At 36.4% G+C, this 15,843-nt stretch overlaps 3 protein-coding genes across 4 annotated transcripts; all 3 read right to left on the bottom strand.

The window, feature by feature from the left end:
• Positions 1-6,906: 6,906 nt before the first annotated feature.
• Positions 6,907-9,277, bottom strand: LOC145014028 (peroxidase 5-like). The gene is made up of 4 exons (XM_078972381.1): positions 8,915-9,277; positions 8,580-8,771; positions 7,558-7,720; positions 6,907-7,425 (listed from the first exon to the last, which is right to left on the bottom strand). Exons 1-4 carry the CDS (start codon positions 9,119-9,121, stop codon positions 7,013-7,015), a joined length of 975 nt encoding a protein of 324 aa, XP_078828507.1. The 5' UTR covers positions 9,122-9,277; the 3' UTR covers positions 6,907-7,012.
• Positions 9,278-10,115: 838 nt separating this feature from the next.
• LOC145018438 (NAC domain-containing protein 91-like) lies at positions 10,116-12,627 on the bottom strand. Its single transcript, XM_078976328.1, has 6 exons — positions 12,241-12,627; positions 11,858-12,141; positions 11,485-11,751; positions 11,146-11,391; positions 10,754-11,044; positions 10,116-10,665 (listed from the first exon to the last, which is right to left on the bottom strand). The coding sequence occupies exons 1-6, from the start codon at positions 12,404-12,406 to the stop codon at positions 10,480-10,482; spliced, it is 1,440 nt and encodes a 479-aa protein (XP_078832454.1). The 5' UTR covers positions 12,407-12,627; the 3' UTR covers positions 10,116-10,479.
• Positions 12,628-12,877: 250 nt separating this feature from the next.
• Positions 12,878-15,577, bottom strand: LOC145018439 (putative calcium-binding protein At1g02270). 2 transcript variants are annotated; one of them, XM_078976329.1, is made up of 10 exons: positions 15,347-15,577; positions 15,092-15,246; positions 14,905-15,009; positions 14,710-14,815; positions 14,402-14,595; positions 14,225-14,301; positions 14,004-14,112; positions 13,775-13,900; positions 13,564-13,674; positions 12,878-13,465 (listed from the first exon to the last, which is right to left on the bottom strand). In XM_078976329.1, exons 1-10 carry the CDS (start codon positions 15,417-15,419, stop codon positions 13,139-13,141), a joined length of 1,383 nt encoding a protein of 460 aa, XP_078832455.1. In that variant the 5' UTR covers positions 15,420-15,577; the 3' UTR covers positions 12,878-13,138. The 2 variants fall into 2 exon arrangements, with proteins under 2 accessions (XP_078832455.1, XP_078832456.1); XM_078976330.1 differs by having other exon boundaries at positions 15,092-15,263; positions 15,347-15,576.
• Positions 15,578-15,843: the final 266 nt, after the last annotated feature.

Below are 15,843 nucleotides of genomic sequence, written 5' to 3'. Positions count from 1 at the left end.
CTTCTCACCACCCATGACCAATCTGCTAGAAACCACACTTACCATTGCTAGTGTTTCAACACTAGCTAATCCAAAAGATCGCACAACTTCTAAAAAAAATCCGAATAAATCTTCAGTAATAACCTGCTAGGGCCAGGAAGCTCCGAATCTCAATTGGAGACCTCGGAATCTCCCACAGCATCACAGCCTGTATCTTGGCCAGATCGACTAGGATATCCTTCTGATTGACAAGGTGCCCAAGAAAGTGCACCCCGCGCAATCAGAACTCGCAATTGGAGAACCTTGCGAAAATTATATCCCTCCTCAAAGTCTCTAGCACCTCCCTCAGGTGCTTCTCGTGCTACTCCTCAGTCTTGGAATAAACCAAGATAATGCAGTACTCCCTACTCCCGCAAGTGCTACACCGAATCTGGTCCTACTGGTCTCTCGAAAGCTAATCCGAAATCTTGGGTCTCCTCTCGAGACCCTTCAATATGAGCAACTGATCTGGTTCCCTCTTACCAATATGCTCCAAGTCCTTATCCCGTTCTCAAGCTCTAGAAGTCATATCATTCAGGGTCTTGCACCCCGAGATACTTACGATCTTCCTGCTATCATTCTTTAGTATATCCTGATATCTTACCTTCTCCGTCTCTTCTTCTGTTAGTCTACTGTGGTTCCAACTAATCTTTCTCTCCTGAGACTTGGTAGTGATCCCTGCCCTAGTCTCAGTAGTCTGGCGGATGTCTAATAACACTGGAGCCAACTATTGTGCCTCAATCGACCGGGCATACTCTACCCGGAATCTGATCTAAAATCATCTCATGCCATAACATCAACCACGTCATCACTCAAATCACTACTAACCTCTTCCTATTAATCACATGCTCTATCCCTCAGGAGATAGGAAGTAAGTCAGATCTTGTCTCCTTTCGAGACAATGTTTGGTATGAAAAGCGTTGGTGACGTCCGCCAACCATCCACTGCTAACAATGGGGTCCCTAACCCCCATGACAATCTGAAGCCTCACAAACTCTAAATTCCCGAAAGATCAACGTACGGGTCTCTATCATGACTGCTATCTCAGTGCAAAATGCACTCGTCCTCTCATCACAAATCTCTATAATGCCCTCCTTGATCACACTGAGGATCATAGGAGTCTGCTCAACAATATTGCGCAAAATTCTCAGATGAAATGAACTCCCTCATCTGATCATCAATCTGCCCGGCTCTAGAGTCCGAGCCTGATCCCCTGTCGACACCAGAACTACCATCTGGTCTACCTTGTAACGTCGCTATACTCGGCAATATACCATCACTAACACCACAATACTCATCCAAACTCGAGGGATCTCACACACTACAAGTTTCCTGGATTCATCTCAACCTTCCTTGATTCGAGTACGGATCCTCTGCTTTCAGTAGTATGGGCCCATACTACCTTCCACATCTATCCATACTTTCCTCAAGAACTGCCTCGACTCCACCAAGTCACTTCTACTACTACTGATCTCTGCTACTCTCATCCTAGGCTTGCCCTAGGGAAATATCTGACTCCACCAAATCCAGTCCTCAGCTGCTAAAGGCCTCCTTGTAATGCCAATTAGCCATCATCCGAATACCATCACATGTGACGAGGCTCAGATAATCCTTCGAGTAAAAGAATCGTCCCTACAACGGTTAGACTCAAACAAGAGCTGCATAATAGGGCCAAATCTAGCACTCTAAGATTATTCAACCCTGATCACATGTGATGTGACGTATTCACCTAATGGCTAACTCCCGTCACTCTGAGTCCCACAAAACACAAAGCAAGCAGCATTCAGACACAAGAGACTACTCAAGCAACTCTATCCTCATAACAAGAAATTGTACTAGCATACAATGCTAAGCTCATAATATCAGGTATAGCCTAAACAGGCTATCCTACTGCTATATACTCAATACTAGCATGCAATTCTCATAAAGTCGAAACACATATAGTAGGCACATAAGGCATCCTCCTAGATCCTTAGTCCTATTCTAGCATACTGTTCTATTGAAACTGGAACTGATATACATAACATAATCTTGTATGGGTAATTTGGGAGTACTTGCTTGAGCTCGGCTGATTGCATTCACCACACCCTTTTCTCCTTTTAAAATTCTTTTCGCTTTTTAAAATTCTTTTCGCTTTTTCTAAAACTCTTTTCCTTATACCTTTTCTAAAATTGTTTTCTTTTCTCAAAATCTTTTTTTTTTCTAAACATGGTTTTTCTCTTGAAAACTTTATACCACTTCCTTAGTTTGAGTTTAGACACGCCCGAAAGTGTGCCCAAATCTCTCAAACCAAGGCTCTGATACCAACTTGTAACATCACAAAAACACAGTCTGAAAATTTTGTTTAATTTAATGATAAAACCATAGTCAATAAACCTCATATAGAAATCATAAGCAATATATCTCAAAATATTATAACAACTGTCAAATATATCAGAGTATAAACATCCCAGGGTGAACAAATGGTGTGTGCACTGCAATCTTCCCGAGCTCCTCTTTTGAAAACTGAGTACCTAAAACCAAAACTGAAACTGTAAGCACGAAGCTTAGTGAGCTCCCCCAAACTACCACATACCATACAATAACATATAAACACATATTGGGCCTTGCCCACTGCATCGGGATGAAGCCCGGAAACTGCATCGGACCGAAGTACGGAACTGACTGGGACCTTGTCCCCTGCATCGGACCGAAGTCCGGGACTAACTGCATCGGACCGAAGTTTGGAACTAACTGCATCGGACCGAAGTCCGAAACTGACTGAGCATAGCATAGCATAGCAAAAACACATATCAAATAGCATAACACACATGATCATAAACTCGTATACTGCATACCACATCAGGTCGTAGCCCATAACACTTAACACATAAATCCTGTCTGGCCCACAAAGGCATCAAACAAACTAACAACTGCATCGGACCAAAGTCCGGAAACTACTGCTACTAAACGGGTCGGCATTGTGGCCTTAGAGCCATTCCTACTGGAAGGAAACTCACCTCACACTGCTGAAGTCCCGCAGACTCCACCCCAGCTGCTGGCTGACAGATTCCCGAACTGTCAACACCAAATAACACCCAATTAATAATTGGGTTCTAACACATAACTAAAAATACATGCTTTGGATAATTACTACATTACCCCTAGCTTGGCTTACCCAAGCCCAAGGCCCAATCTATAGGCCCAAAGTCAACTAGGGATCAAAGTCCAACATATGGCCCAATTGATCAGTCCAGTCCAACATGTATCATTCTAGGGCCCAATATCATACAACCGTCTAGGCCCCAACTATGGCCCATCTATGGCCCAATTTTCCAAATTAGGCCCAATCCTTCATATGGGCCTTACCCTAAAGCGCAACTAATTACTCTAGTCCATTTGATTATTCTCGGATGGCCCAACACAAAGCCCAAGTGAAATTAGGGTTTCACATGAAATGATAACTAGGGTTAAGTGTTTCTTACTTAACCCACTAGGGACTTAATCCGTTAAGGACTTAATCCATTAAGTCCATTATTGCTTAGATTAATTTCTGCCAATGATTATTATTTAATATTTCACTTATTAAATAATTCTCGTGTGTCCTGATAAATTCCCAAATATTAATATTTTCTCAATTAGCTCATTAAGGACTTAGTCCATTAAGTTCTTTACTCTACTAGATAAATGGCATGGAATAGTTTGGCTTAATTCACAATCCAATCCCAATGGCACAAAAATGGGTCCAAATAAGTCCAAGGCCCAATTACTCATAATTAGGGTTTACCACCCAAACATGGCCCAATAGGCCCAAAACTAATCTCTCAGCCCATTAGGGTTTGCTAGAGGGGCACCACCCACTACCACCTCGGGTAGTGGCGGTCCAAGGCGGGTTACGGCGGCGGCCACCACCTTACGGTGGTGGTTATTATTATTATTTTCATTATTCCATGCTAATTACAATTACAGGGCTTTAATCCAAAATACACACACTCACTAACTCATACACACTAACTATTACACACACACACACACCCAACCACACCATGGTGGTCGGCGGTGGCTCGAGGCGGCAGCCAGCAGCGAAACGGAAGCAAAAGGGCAGAAAACTGTGGCAACAGGTGGTGGTGATGAGTCCCTTCCATTTCCTGGCTAAACAAAGAATTACACAACGTTATCTTTCCGAATATAGTCATACCCACCAGAAATCACGCACACAGCCACAACCGCATGGTGGCTGGTGGCGGCAGAAAGAGACAACAGCTCCCAACCACCGACTAGGTGGCTAAGGAGGTTAGAACAACCAGAAATGATGGTTATAAGGCCACTGGTGGTTACAATCAATGCTCTTGACTTCTATCCACCAAGAAAAACGAAAGAGGAGAGAAACGGTGGCAGAAAAACCTTACCCGGAGATTCTCGGTTTCTCACGACCACCCAGCAGCGAACAAGATCTGTTCTTCAACCTCCATCGGTTATGCGAGTTGCGTACAGCGCCTCCGGTAGCGGCACCATGGCGACGGCTGCAATGGGAAGGAAGCGACTATGCTAGATGACCTCGACGACCCACAGGTTTAACCTCAACGAGAGGCTCTTCATTGTTGTCGGCTGAAATGTCGACGATTGTCTTGGGTCGGAGACATTGGTGGGCTAAGATGTTGCGGCGGTCGGACTCAACCAAGCAGGTGATGACGAGCACTTCTTCATCAATGGTGGCTGAAGGAAAATCGCATGGTGATGGCGATTGGAGTAAAGAAATGGTCTCTTAGGTTTAGGGTTGAAGGAAATGGCGTGGGGAAGGGATACGGGTATATCATGTATCTCATTTCAAACATATGATATGATTATTCAACTTCAGCCCCTCCACCCTTATTTGTTTACCTTTTAAACCCTAACTTTCAAAACTCTTTACAATGAAGTCCAAAATTACCATTTAACCCTTGCTTCTCATAATCTATCCATCTTAAGTCTCGATAATTTACCACGTGGTCCTTACCTTCATAAATACTTATAAGACTAATCCGGGACTGACAATTTTAACTCCGACTTCTAAAATTCTTCACAAATTAGTTCGAGACTTATATTTCTTAATTTATTTAAATAAACGGAGCGTTACACACTTTTTCTAATTAATGGGGAAGATGACCGAAACATGCTACTAAAAGACTCTACTGAGACAAAGATGACTTGTCAAGAACATAGAGGGGGTAGGATGGGCAGTTGGTCAGATCTAGTATGGATCGTACATCGATGGTAGTAGAGTCGGCGACACTCCTAGGTTTCCCTTATCGAGATCCCTGGGGAAGATGATCAAATTAACCCTTGCGAACAGCTTGATGCACTATCTCCCTTCAACCCTTTGAGCGAAATGCACCAAAAGGAAGGAAAATCCATGGACCAGCCCCATCATCTCTACCCCCTAGGAACTACGAGATTACCCCAAGGACGCCTTCGACATCCAGGGGTCACGGACCGACCATAGAACCTTGTTTAATAAGTGGAACGCATTAGCTGTCCGCTTTTAGGTTGGGCAGTAAGGGTAGGAGAAGGGCAATCACTCATTCTTAAAACTAGCGTTCTTAAGGCCAAAGAGTCGGCGGAAAAGGGGGGAAAGCTCTCCGTTCCTGGTTTCCTGTAATTGGATCCTCCGGAACCACAAGAATCCTTAGTTAGAATGGGAATCCAACTCAGCAACTTTTGAGTGAGATTTTGAGAAGAGTTGCTCTCTGGATATATATATATATATATATATATATATATATATATATATATATATATATATATATATATATATATATATATATATATATATATATATATATATATATATATAGAGGGAAGGGTTATATAAAAAACAAATAAACCCTAAAAATCATAAAAATACATAAAAAAGTACTTAGAAATCACAACAAAAAAAATGACTATATTTTCTTAAAAATCGCAGTTTTTTTTATAAATTCCCTAAAAAAAATTAAAAAATCGACTTTTTATTTTTATTTATTTTTATTATTTATTTATTTTTTTGTTTCTTTTTTCAAAAAAAAAATCAACGAATCTATAGATGCGGTTTTAAAAAATATAAAGTCAAAAAAAAAAGATTTATGATTCTAAGTATTTTTTTTATGCATTATTATGATTTTTAAGATATATATATATATATATATATATATATATATATATATATATATATATATATATATATATATATATATATATATATATATATATATAATAGCAACAAGCCAACAATATTGTAATTTTTTGGAATTGCAGTGATACTTTTTTGCTAGGAGTAATACTTTTTGAATATAGGCAACTTTTTAAAATAACTTTTGTAGCTTTTGCCAATTTTTTCGCTAAAAAGTGAATTCACATTCTTTTGGAATGTTGCATTTTTAAACTTTTCTTTTTGTAGCTTTTTTGTTTATTAAAAGTGATTTCATTTTTTTTGTTTTTGAAATTTTGCAATTTTTGTTTGTTAAATGTGATTTCATTTTTTTTTTGTTTTTGAAATTTTGCAAGACATCAATTGTGCAATTGGTCGTCAATGTATGCTATTGGTAATTATTATCCCTTAATGAGTATGATATAACTGTTATTTGATTACTAGTTTATAAACCGTGAAACCAAATTAATAATATCTTTATAGTAAAACTTTATAACTATTAATCAATTATTTTAAATAAATTATTTCAAATAAATTATTAATTAAGAAATATACCAAAATTTTAAAGTTAGTTATAACTTTAAATTTAACAAATAATTACAAAAAGTAAATGTCTCTATAAAAACTTTAAAAGCTATTATTTAAATCTTTAACATCATTACCTATGATATTGATTTACCTAATATATCTCTATGACATGTGACATAATATTATGAGTTATATTTGAGTGACATATATCAAAAGGAGATTAAAAGTATTCTTTTATTAGTATAAGAAAAAGAGATTCTGCAAACTAATTTACATATTAACACACTGAAATTGAGCCTAATTGGCATTTTTTTGACCTCATTATTTATTGATAACTCGACAATTTAATCGAATTTCTCCTTTATGACCTGTCATAACACCAATCCCACCCATCTTCACCATTGCTTTTGCAAACTCACTCTTCCAAAGAACCGGGTTCATGGCATTCTGATGTACTTGTTTTGTTGTATTTGTGCTCGTGAGTAGAGATTGATCTGATGTAAACAAACCCCTTTTATTCAAAACATCAACATAATATCCTGTGTCACTTATGGTTGGTGAATTAGGGTTCATTGGTACTACCAAATTCGCATTGTTATTTCCTTTTGGACATTCTCGCTTTAGTTTGCTAGCATACAATGTGTTCAAACCCGGGTCTTGGTTGATCGATTGACTGAAGTTGTACAATCTATTAGCAAATGAAGTACAATGTGATCGACCGATAGTGTGTGCACCTATAGTAAAAAATATACCCAAAATCTCATAAGGTCGTGGGATCAAAGGAGGTAGGATGCAAACAATAATACTTTCATCCAATGATAGAGAGATGGTATCGAAAATTGAAAAAAAAATCGAATGTTGCTTACCGGATAACGTAACCATTTCTTCTTGGGTCAATCCATGGGTCGAGAACATCTGAGTGAGTTGGTTGAGATTAGCAGTTGCAGGTGGTAATGCTTTTGTGTCTGCTATTAGTGAAACTCTGCCATCTCTTCTCCCAGCTGGGACATCATATCCTTGTCCTCCTGTCTGAAATTACAACAATATCTAAATTGTTGAATGAGTAATGATGTTTGCATGGAGTCGTGTATAGTGTTGTATACATAAAAGTATGTTTAGTAAAATTAGTTGGTAGTAAGGGTAGTTGGATGTGTAAAATGTTTGATAAAACTAAAAACTAAAAGCTCCCAAATGTTATTTGAAGTTGCTTTTTGATTAATAGTTTTTGTACGAAAATACTCAATAAAAATAGCTGATAGCTTTTTAAAAATGTAAATTTAGATAAAAACAAAAAAAGCAAAAAACTTGAAGTAGTTTTTGGGTTATAAGTTTTTTTTGTTTAAAATAAAAGCTAAAAGTTTTTGCTGCAAACTTTATAATAAAAATCAAAAGTTAAAAGCTCCAAAAAGCTACTTGAAATATCTTTTAGATTGAAAGTCCTTTGTTTAAAATAAAAGCTAAAAGCTTTTTCTGTCAATCAAAGTTTTGTTCTTAAAAACTAAAAACTCTCAAAAGCTCGCAAAAGTTGTGTCAAACGTACCCTAAATAACCATTTTACCTTTATATTCCAACAAACCTTTTAACATACTCATCAATTTTAACAATTTTCATCATTTTATTGTGACGTGAGTTTGGATGAAAAAAAAAAGGCAAATAGGCCAATGATTGATTGTTTTAATGCATCAAGCTATGTTTGGCTTGACCCATTAAGTCATTCTGTCCATATAGAGTTGTCCAAAAATGAAACAACCATGTAGAGTTGTCTAGATTGTGTTCAACTCATTAAGCTCGTTAAGTAAAAACGATTGATGTCTTAATACATTAAGCCATGTTTTATTTGCTTAACCCATTAAGTCATTCCCATAAATAAGAATTTTTTTTTTCTTACTATCTCAAAACTGTCTCGAGCTGCAAACGCGATTATATCAGCACAAGAAACGACCCGTGGACATAGTGATTCAAGTCTAGCTTTTGCATTATCAATGACATTGAATCCACGGAGACTTGGGTTGTTTGCTGGTGAATCTTTTTCTGCCTTGTTTGAAGGAGTCGAATCTATGAGGACCGATGCATCACAACCCTGTGAGGCACCAAACACGATCCCATGTTAACAAATTAAAAAAAAATGGTAAAATATATATTACCGATAGTTCCAAGATCATCATGTGAGAGGTAAATCACAGATAACAGATAATATAAGCAACATGTATGATTGGTCTTTACCCTGACAAAACAATCATGAAAATGGAGTCTGACTAGACCAGCAGCAAGACCTCTGTCTTGGGAGTATGCTTTAGCGACCTCCTCTTTAACAATGAACTCGGCTGCTGAACATGTCCCCGAATAGAATCCAACATAAAGCTGGGCTTCTGAGTGAAGGATGGATTGCAATAAAACCAAAATTAGAATTGCAAATCGTATGCAACTCATTTTGTTTTGTTTTGGAAGATGATGAAACTTCAACTTATTTATAATGCAAGATGTGTGTTATATAAATATTTGTTTAGTGGCATGCAAGAAGGCATCAGCAAGGTTAGACATGGTCTTTGATTTAAGAATCTAAAACATATAAGTGTTTAGGGGTCCATGTATTTTTGAAAATGGCAGAGGTTGAGAGTTAGTAGTAGTAGACGTTCATGGAGGTTGACTTTTTGCACTAAATCCAAGAAAGCAGTTAACTGTTCATACCATTTTAACCATAGCAGATTGAACGCATGCACTAGAATAAATCTAAAGGATAATATTAATATAGCGATGATTTTGTAGCTTAATGTGAACAAGATTATGTATATAATCGTGTAGATTTGTTCTAACGCAAAGACTTAATCAGAAGGTGGATCTTTTACTAATTTGATTATATTTTCAGAAAATTGCAAAAATGCTCCCTTGGGTTTGCTGTTTGCTTTAGTTTCAAACTTGCAGGTTTCATCCTTTTCAACTAGTTTGGTTGTGAATTTGATGTTTGTCAAACTTGAAATGACTATATTATCCTTTATATGTTTTTGCCAGTTTTTATTCCTTTTTTCATTATTTTATTATGACTATATTATCCTTTATATGTTCTGGCAAGTAGCAACCACCACCGGAACCACCGTCAAACCACCACACTCCTCTGTTTCAAGAATCATCGCATGTAGAATTGTCATAAAAACTGAAAACGGATAACCCAAGCGAACTGAATAAAAATAACCTTATTTGGTTTTTGTTTAGTGAATAGTTCTCAAATTCAGACAACCAAATAACCCATTAAAAATTATCATTTTCAGATTTTATTTAACAGATAATTATTTTAACATCCCAAAATGTAATTTTATTTCGGTTTGATTTATCTTTTTTTGGTTTAGACAAATTTGAAATAACGTTTATAACTTTATAAAAATGAATTAGTTTTGTGTGCCAATGATTACAAGAAACCTATTAGAGATATTTAAAAGAATCGACTAGTATTCTAGATACTAGTAATTCATTGATTATGATTACCAAAAACTTAAACCATCAATACATCATCCAAATCCAGGAAAAAAATATCATACAACTGGATAATACATACGTCTAAAACTTTACCAAACTAGGGTAAAAAACAAAAGATATAGATAGGTCATATAAACATAATATATATATATATATATATATATATATATATATATATATATATATATATATATATATATATATATATATATATATATATATATATATATATATATATATATATATATATATATATATTTAAGTCATCAGTTTCTACTACTCATCCACAATAAAACCACTCACCTATCTATCCCCCCTCAAGAAGTCAAACATTTCCATAAACTAGCAATCCCTACACACAACCCTACAACCACAAGCACCTTATGCATATACACCCAACTTAGCATGCCATGAGAAAAATCAGCTTTTGGCTTCACATTTGAATTTGACATCAAAGATTCATCATATTCACCATCACTACCACCTGGGTTATGCTTCTTTTCCTGGATTTCAAATCAACAAATGTAAGATAAAGCTTTCCTTTTTCAGTGGCAAAAAAGGGAAATCAATAACAAAAAGTGAAAAACCCACCTCAGTCACAATAGGCTGCTGATCATCACCACCATGGGTAACTGACCCTACTTGTAGTTTCATCTGCAATCGGATTCTTCTTGGTGCAGTTCCTTGGTTACTAAAGTTTATGCCATTAGCAACCTTTGGCTGGCGATTCCTTATTATAATTCCTGTTCCCAAATTGCCCTCCCCATTGGATGCCAATGCAATGTTGCTACTGCTACTACTGCAAGATTCTTCCTTTGGTGCTTGTTCATGAGGAAGATGAAAGATAACATTTTCATCGCTCACCTTTTCAAGTTTCATAGGCTACATGATACAAATCATACAATATGAATGAGATAAAGTTGAATGTTTTAAATTATGTGTTTTCATCATTTGAAAGTTGAAAGTATTCTTTCTATATGTACCTGAACTTGAATGACTTCACCATCTGATTCGCTGCTGTATGGGTGAAAATCATTTAGGAAACTGTTTGAGAATTCCATTCCAGTTGTCTGTTCGTTTCCGGTTCCGGAGTTGACCATTCCGTAGTTGTAAGCGGATCCGAACTCTAAATGCATCTGGGAATGCAAAGGGGAGAAGATTTTTGATTCGAAATGATCAGGTGATGCATCCCAGAAACCTTGTAGAGCTTCATCAAGGTCAAGATCGTTCTGTTAAATAGAAATTTAGAATGTTATAAAAACCAACAAAAGGGTATGTAGAAAAGTAAAAGAAAGACCCAAAAAGAGAAAATGGAAATGTACCATTAATTGTGAATGATCGAGAAAGTCCAAAGGGTCGTTTGTTCTATTGAGTTCTTCAAGTTTGAGATTTTCTTTGAGTAAAGGTTGAATGTTTGGTTGACCAGTCAAATTTGGGGTTACGGGCTCTGATTGAGGATCTTCAGTAGATGATTTTACAACGGAAGGAGGAGAAGCATCGCTTTGATCAACATCAACACAGTCTAAACTTTCAGCATTTTCGTCCTTCCCATCGTGTTTCTTGAATAAACGACAAAGCACATATGGACTCTGGATGAACATAAATCATTATAAACTCCCAATTGATTGTTACAGCTGTTATAGATAGATACAAATATGTTTAAGAATCAAGAATTCAGATTTCTAGAACGATTACCTGTCCAGGATGTGTTCCATCGAGTTCCTTTTCGGTAGCACAATACTCGTGGATCACCCAATGAGTCCTCTCGCCTTTTGGAGCCCTACCAGTATAGAAAACAAGCGTCTTCTTCTTTCCAATCACGCTACTCCCTCTGTTAGTCTTGATCGTTCGATCTTTTCCGGTAGCTTTCCAGTAACCAGACACCGTAGCACGATTTGATCGCTGGCCGTTTTGATACTTTCGATCTTTAGGGCAAAAGAAGAACCATTCGTTATCGATGGACTCAATCACCGACAAATCTAGCCAAAAAAAAGACACGGTTAGATTATCCCTAAAATATTTAGATTCCGCATCTTCGAATTTTGAAAAAGGGATAAAGAATCGAGAGAAGATGATACCAGGTAAGTCCCAGGGCTCTTTCTTGCAGACATCGACTTCTCGAATACAACTCACTTCTTTATCAAAACCGTTGATCTTCAACCTTAAGTAATGATTCACCAGCTCTTCGTCGGTCGGACGAAATCGGTAGCCAACCGGAAGAGATTTTGCAGGTAAGACGTCCATATTAAGAGGGCAAAACTAGAAATTGAAATCAAGAACGAGATGCACACACAACAAAAAGCTTTACAATAGATTGTAAACAAAAAACATTTGGGTTCTTGATAATCGATTGTGAAATTTGGTGGGTTTTGCAAAAAGGGTGGTTTTTATCTCCTTGAAAACGTCAGCCAGCCGAGTGGTGTATGTGAAAGAGGAAAGTGCCAGTGAGGTTCCTAGAAAAGTACCTTCGTTTTAATTCTGTGTACATACAGCGTATATCAATTGGACAAAAATGGAGTCTTAATTTCATTAATGCCATCCATTTATATGTAAAGGCTTAAGGTGAAAGATAAGAAAGGAAGAGAGTCATACAACCAATCAAACGTCGACACGCCGACAACTCCAAAACAGTCCCCGGTTGACACGAAATTCAAATAGTCAAAATACAAAAAAAATCATGGATACCCTTTACGAATCTTTGAAAAAAAAAGCACATAAATTTAACAATTGTATCTTCAAAATTGATCCTTTAGTGTTGATATAAATTTCTGTACAAGTACAACTACAAATACATATACAGATACTAATACAATACGCATACGCATTCGCATACGCTGACACAACACTCAAAAGCAGTGAGAAAGTATATTCGAGATTCCATTTTCAACAAGCTTCTCTAGTTTTCCCACTCTCAAAGACATGTGCTTCAAATCCTCATGCGGCGTCGTTTCGATCCATTGTTTGTTTCTCCACAAATCAAGAAATCAGCCTAATCGGTGAAAATACAACAGTGAGTCTCGCATGATCCGATAGCGAATAATCTTCTGGCCATAATCCGTTTTCTGTTTCCGATGGGAATAATGCTGCATCTGTCACACCCAATCCCAAACTTAATTGGGTTCCATTCAAAATCTCATCTTGATCCTTAATCGTGTTTTCAACATGGTAACTCCACATAGGATTCCATATTCTTTCTTGAAATTCTTTATGATCAAGAACACCATTTCCATCTATGTCTGCTTGAACCCATAAATCTTTCGTTTCCTCCTCGCTTAGCCCGTACATATGACCAATAAGATTAAGCTGCAATGGAAACAAACAATGGAATTCACGATTCCAATTCCAATTCCAATTCCGATTCCGGACTGTATTTATATAACGTAACCATTTTTGTATGTTACCTGTCGCAATGCTTCGCAAAATCCAGAGTAGGTAATAGAATCACCGTTGCTCACTGCCTTCAAAAATTCAAATGCATCTTCACGTGTAAGTGAGGCTCGACTCACTTGATACTGATAAAAATATATATTATTAGAAAAAAAAAAAAAAATGGAGTTTTCCATGTATATTCTTGTGTTTAGTTTATTTTTTATTTTGTGGGTTGTTGGGTACCTTGAACAAACCGAAAACGGCATCACTCCAACTTGTTTTGAGTATTTCTCGATATTTATTTGGATTAAGAAGCCATATGAAATCCACACCACATATGTTTCCACGATGATTTCTATGGCTAACCCACTGCATTAAAACAAACAAAATTCAAAATTGAGTAGAAAACTCATGGCATGTGTTGTAACTTGTAAATAATCAAAAAAACGTTATGAAGATTTACGAAATTGACCTTATGTGCATCGGCATCGGTATAATGATGAGCAATATCATATGATGATACAAATCCTTGTGATCTTAAAAACTTGTAAACATGGCCTCGTTTGCTTCCATTCCAATCACTAAAATGGATTTAAATAAATAAATAAATAATGGTGTAGCTTAATAGTTAATAGTTTATAACTAAATATTAACATGATATAGCTAAAAACATAAAGTAATAATCATAATTACCCGCAAAGAATGATGGGTAAAGGGTTAAGATTGTTCTCTTTCAAATAAGCATCTACATATTGCAAGATTTTGTACACCTATCAAAACATAATAAAAAGGTTCAATTTCAAGAAATGAAGATAACATGAACATATATATGATGTAATAAGTATATTGAGATAGTTTATAAATTGTAACCTGTCGCAATCTTTCTAAACACATGCTTGAATCATGTGGAAATAACAAGTGAGTGTTGACTATAAGAATTTCACGACCAACATTTTTTACTTCAACATGCAAAAGTTGAGCAACACGATCACCAAAATCATTGAACAGGAACTCTTTATGGTTGATAACATGAAAGTAATCATTATGAACAGCAGTGAGTAAGCCTGTTTAATTTGAAGAAACAGAAAGAAAAATAAGAATTTGATGTAGAATTTTGAAAACTGTTTATGTGATGAAATTGTATTTTGGGGGAATAGCAAATAGCTATTAGCATATACCATCGCCACGATTATTGGTGCGTGGAAGCTTGAAAATGGTGTAACCTGCATCCCCAAGCCTTGTGTCGTACATGTTTACGAGTTCTTCGTTATTAACCCAGAATTCCTAGGAATCAACGATATAGTTGATAATGCGATTATTCGGTGTTCACGAAGAAATTTGAATATTTGGGAATGATAAAAAAAAAAAAAAACCTGGAGACAGATGATCGATGATCGTTCACGCAAAAGCAAATCTAAGATTCTTTCATTCCTATCCAACCAATACGCTTTGATTTCACTTTCTCTGCAATTCCGATCCTGTTCTTCCCCGAAAAGTTAACCATATTCTCAAAATCAGAATTAAACCCCAAAACCACCAAATCAGGGATTTGGGTTTTACCTCATGTATAAGTCGTTTGTAAATAGGAGCGAGGATATTAAAGGTAGTGCATGAAAAGCAAGATGGGTCTGCAATGGAGGAAGAGATGCAAGGATAACTATCGATTCTGGATGACCTTCTTTTGCTCATTCCTCTGTTCTTCCTTCCCATGATTCCTAATTTTTACGATAATCTATAAATCAAGCAAAAAACAAATTGGAAAATATGAAGAATGATTTTGAGAAGGTGGGTTATGGAGGAGAAAGAATGGGGTACCTTGTATGTATAAATACATAATGGAAATGGCTAATGAATGGAGAAACAGAATCAAATTGTGTGGGGGCGCCATGGGTTTTTACCATTGAGCCAGAGAAGGGGATGAACATCTGGGAATGTATTGTTATTGTATACGAAGGGAGGAATATGTTTCTTTTCGCAGGATGAGCGGTGCTTATGCCGCATAATTCGCTTTCACTTCATTATAAATGAGTGGTTATCGTACATGAATGAAAAGATGTTATTCTTTTTGAAGTTTAATACTTGCATTTTTATTATATGATTGTGGACATGAGAAACAGAAAAATACAATTAAATTGATACCACATACACACCGGTGTATACCAATTATGCTACTATGAAAAAGATACATTATAATATGACCTACAAGATAAAGAGTAAAAAAATATAGTAGTAATTTATGTAAGGGAATAAACCAAAAGTGTACCTTTTTCTTTCTTTATTGGTGTAATGATGCTTGACTCTTCAAAGGATTA

The sequence above is a fragment of the Lactuca saligna genome, chromosome 9 (genome assembly GCF_052625555.1).
Source record: "Lactuca saligna cultivar CGN05327 chromosome 9, ASM5262555v1, whole genome shotgun sequence".
Classification (NCBI taxonomy): Eukaryota; Viridiplantae; Streptophyta; class Magnoliopsida; order Asterales; family Asteraceae; genus Lactuca; species Lactuca saligna.
The sequence above is the reverse complement of the archived record's forward strand: the minus strand, read 5'-3'. Positions and strand labels throughout refer to the sequence as shown.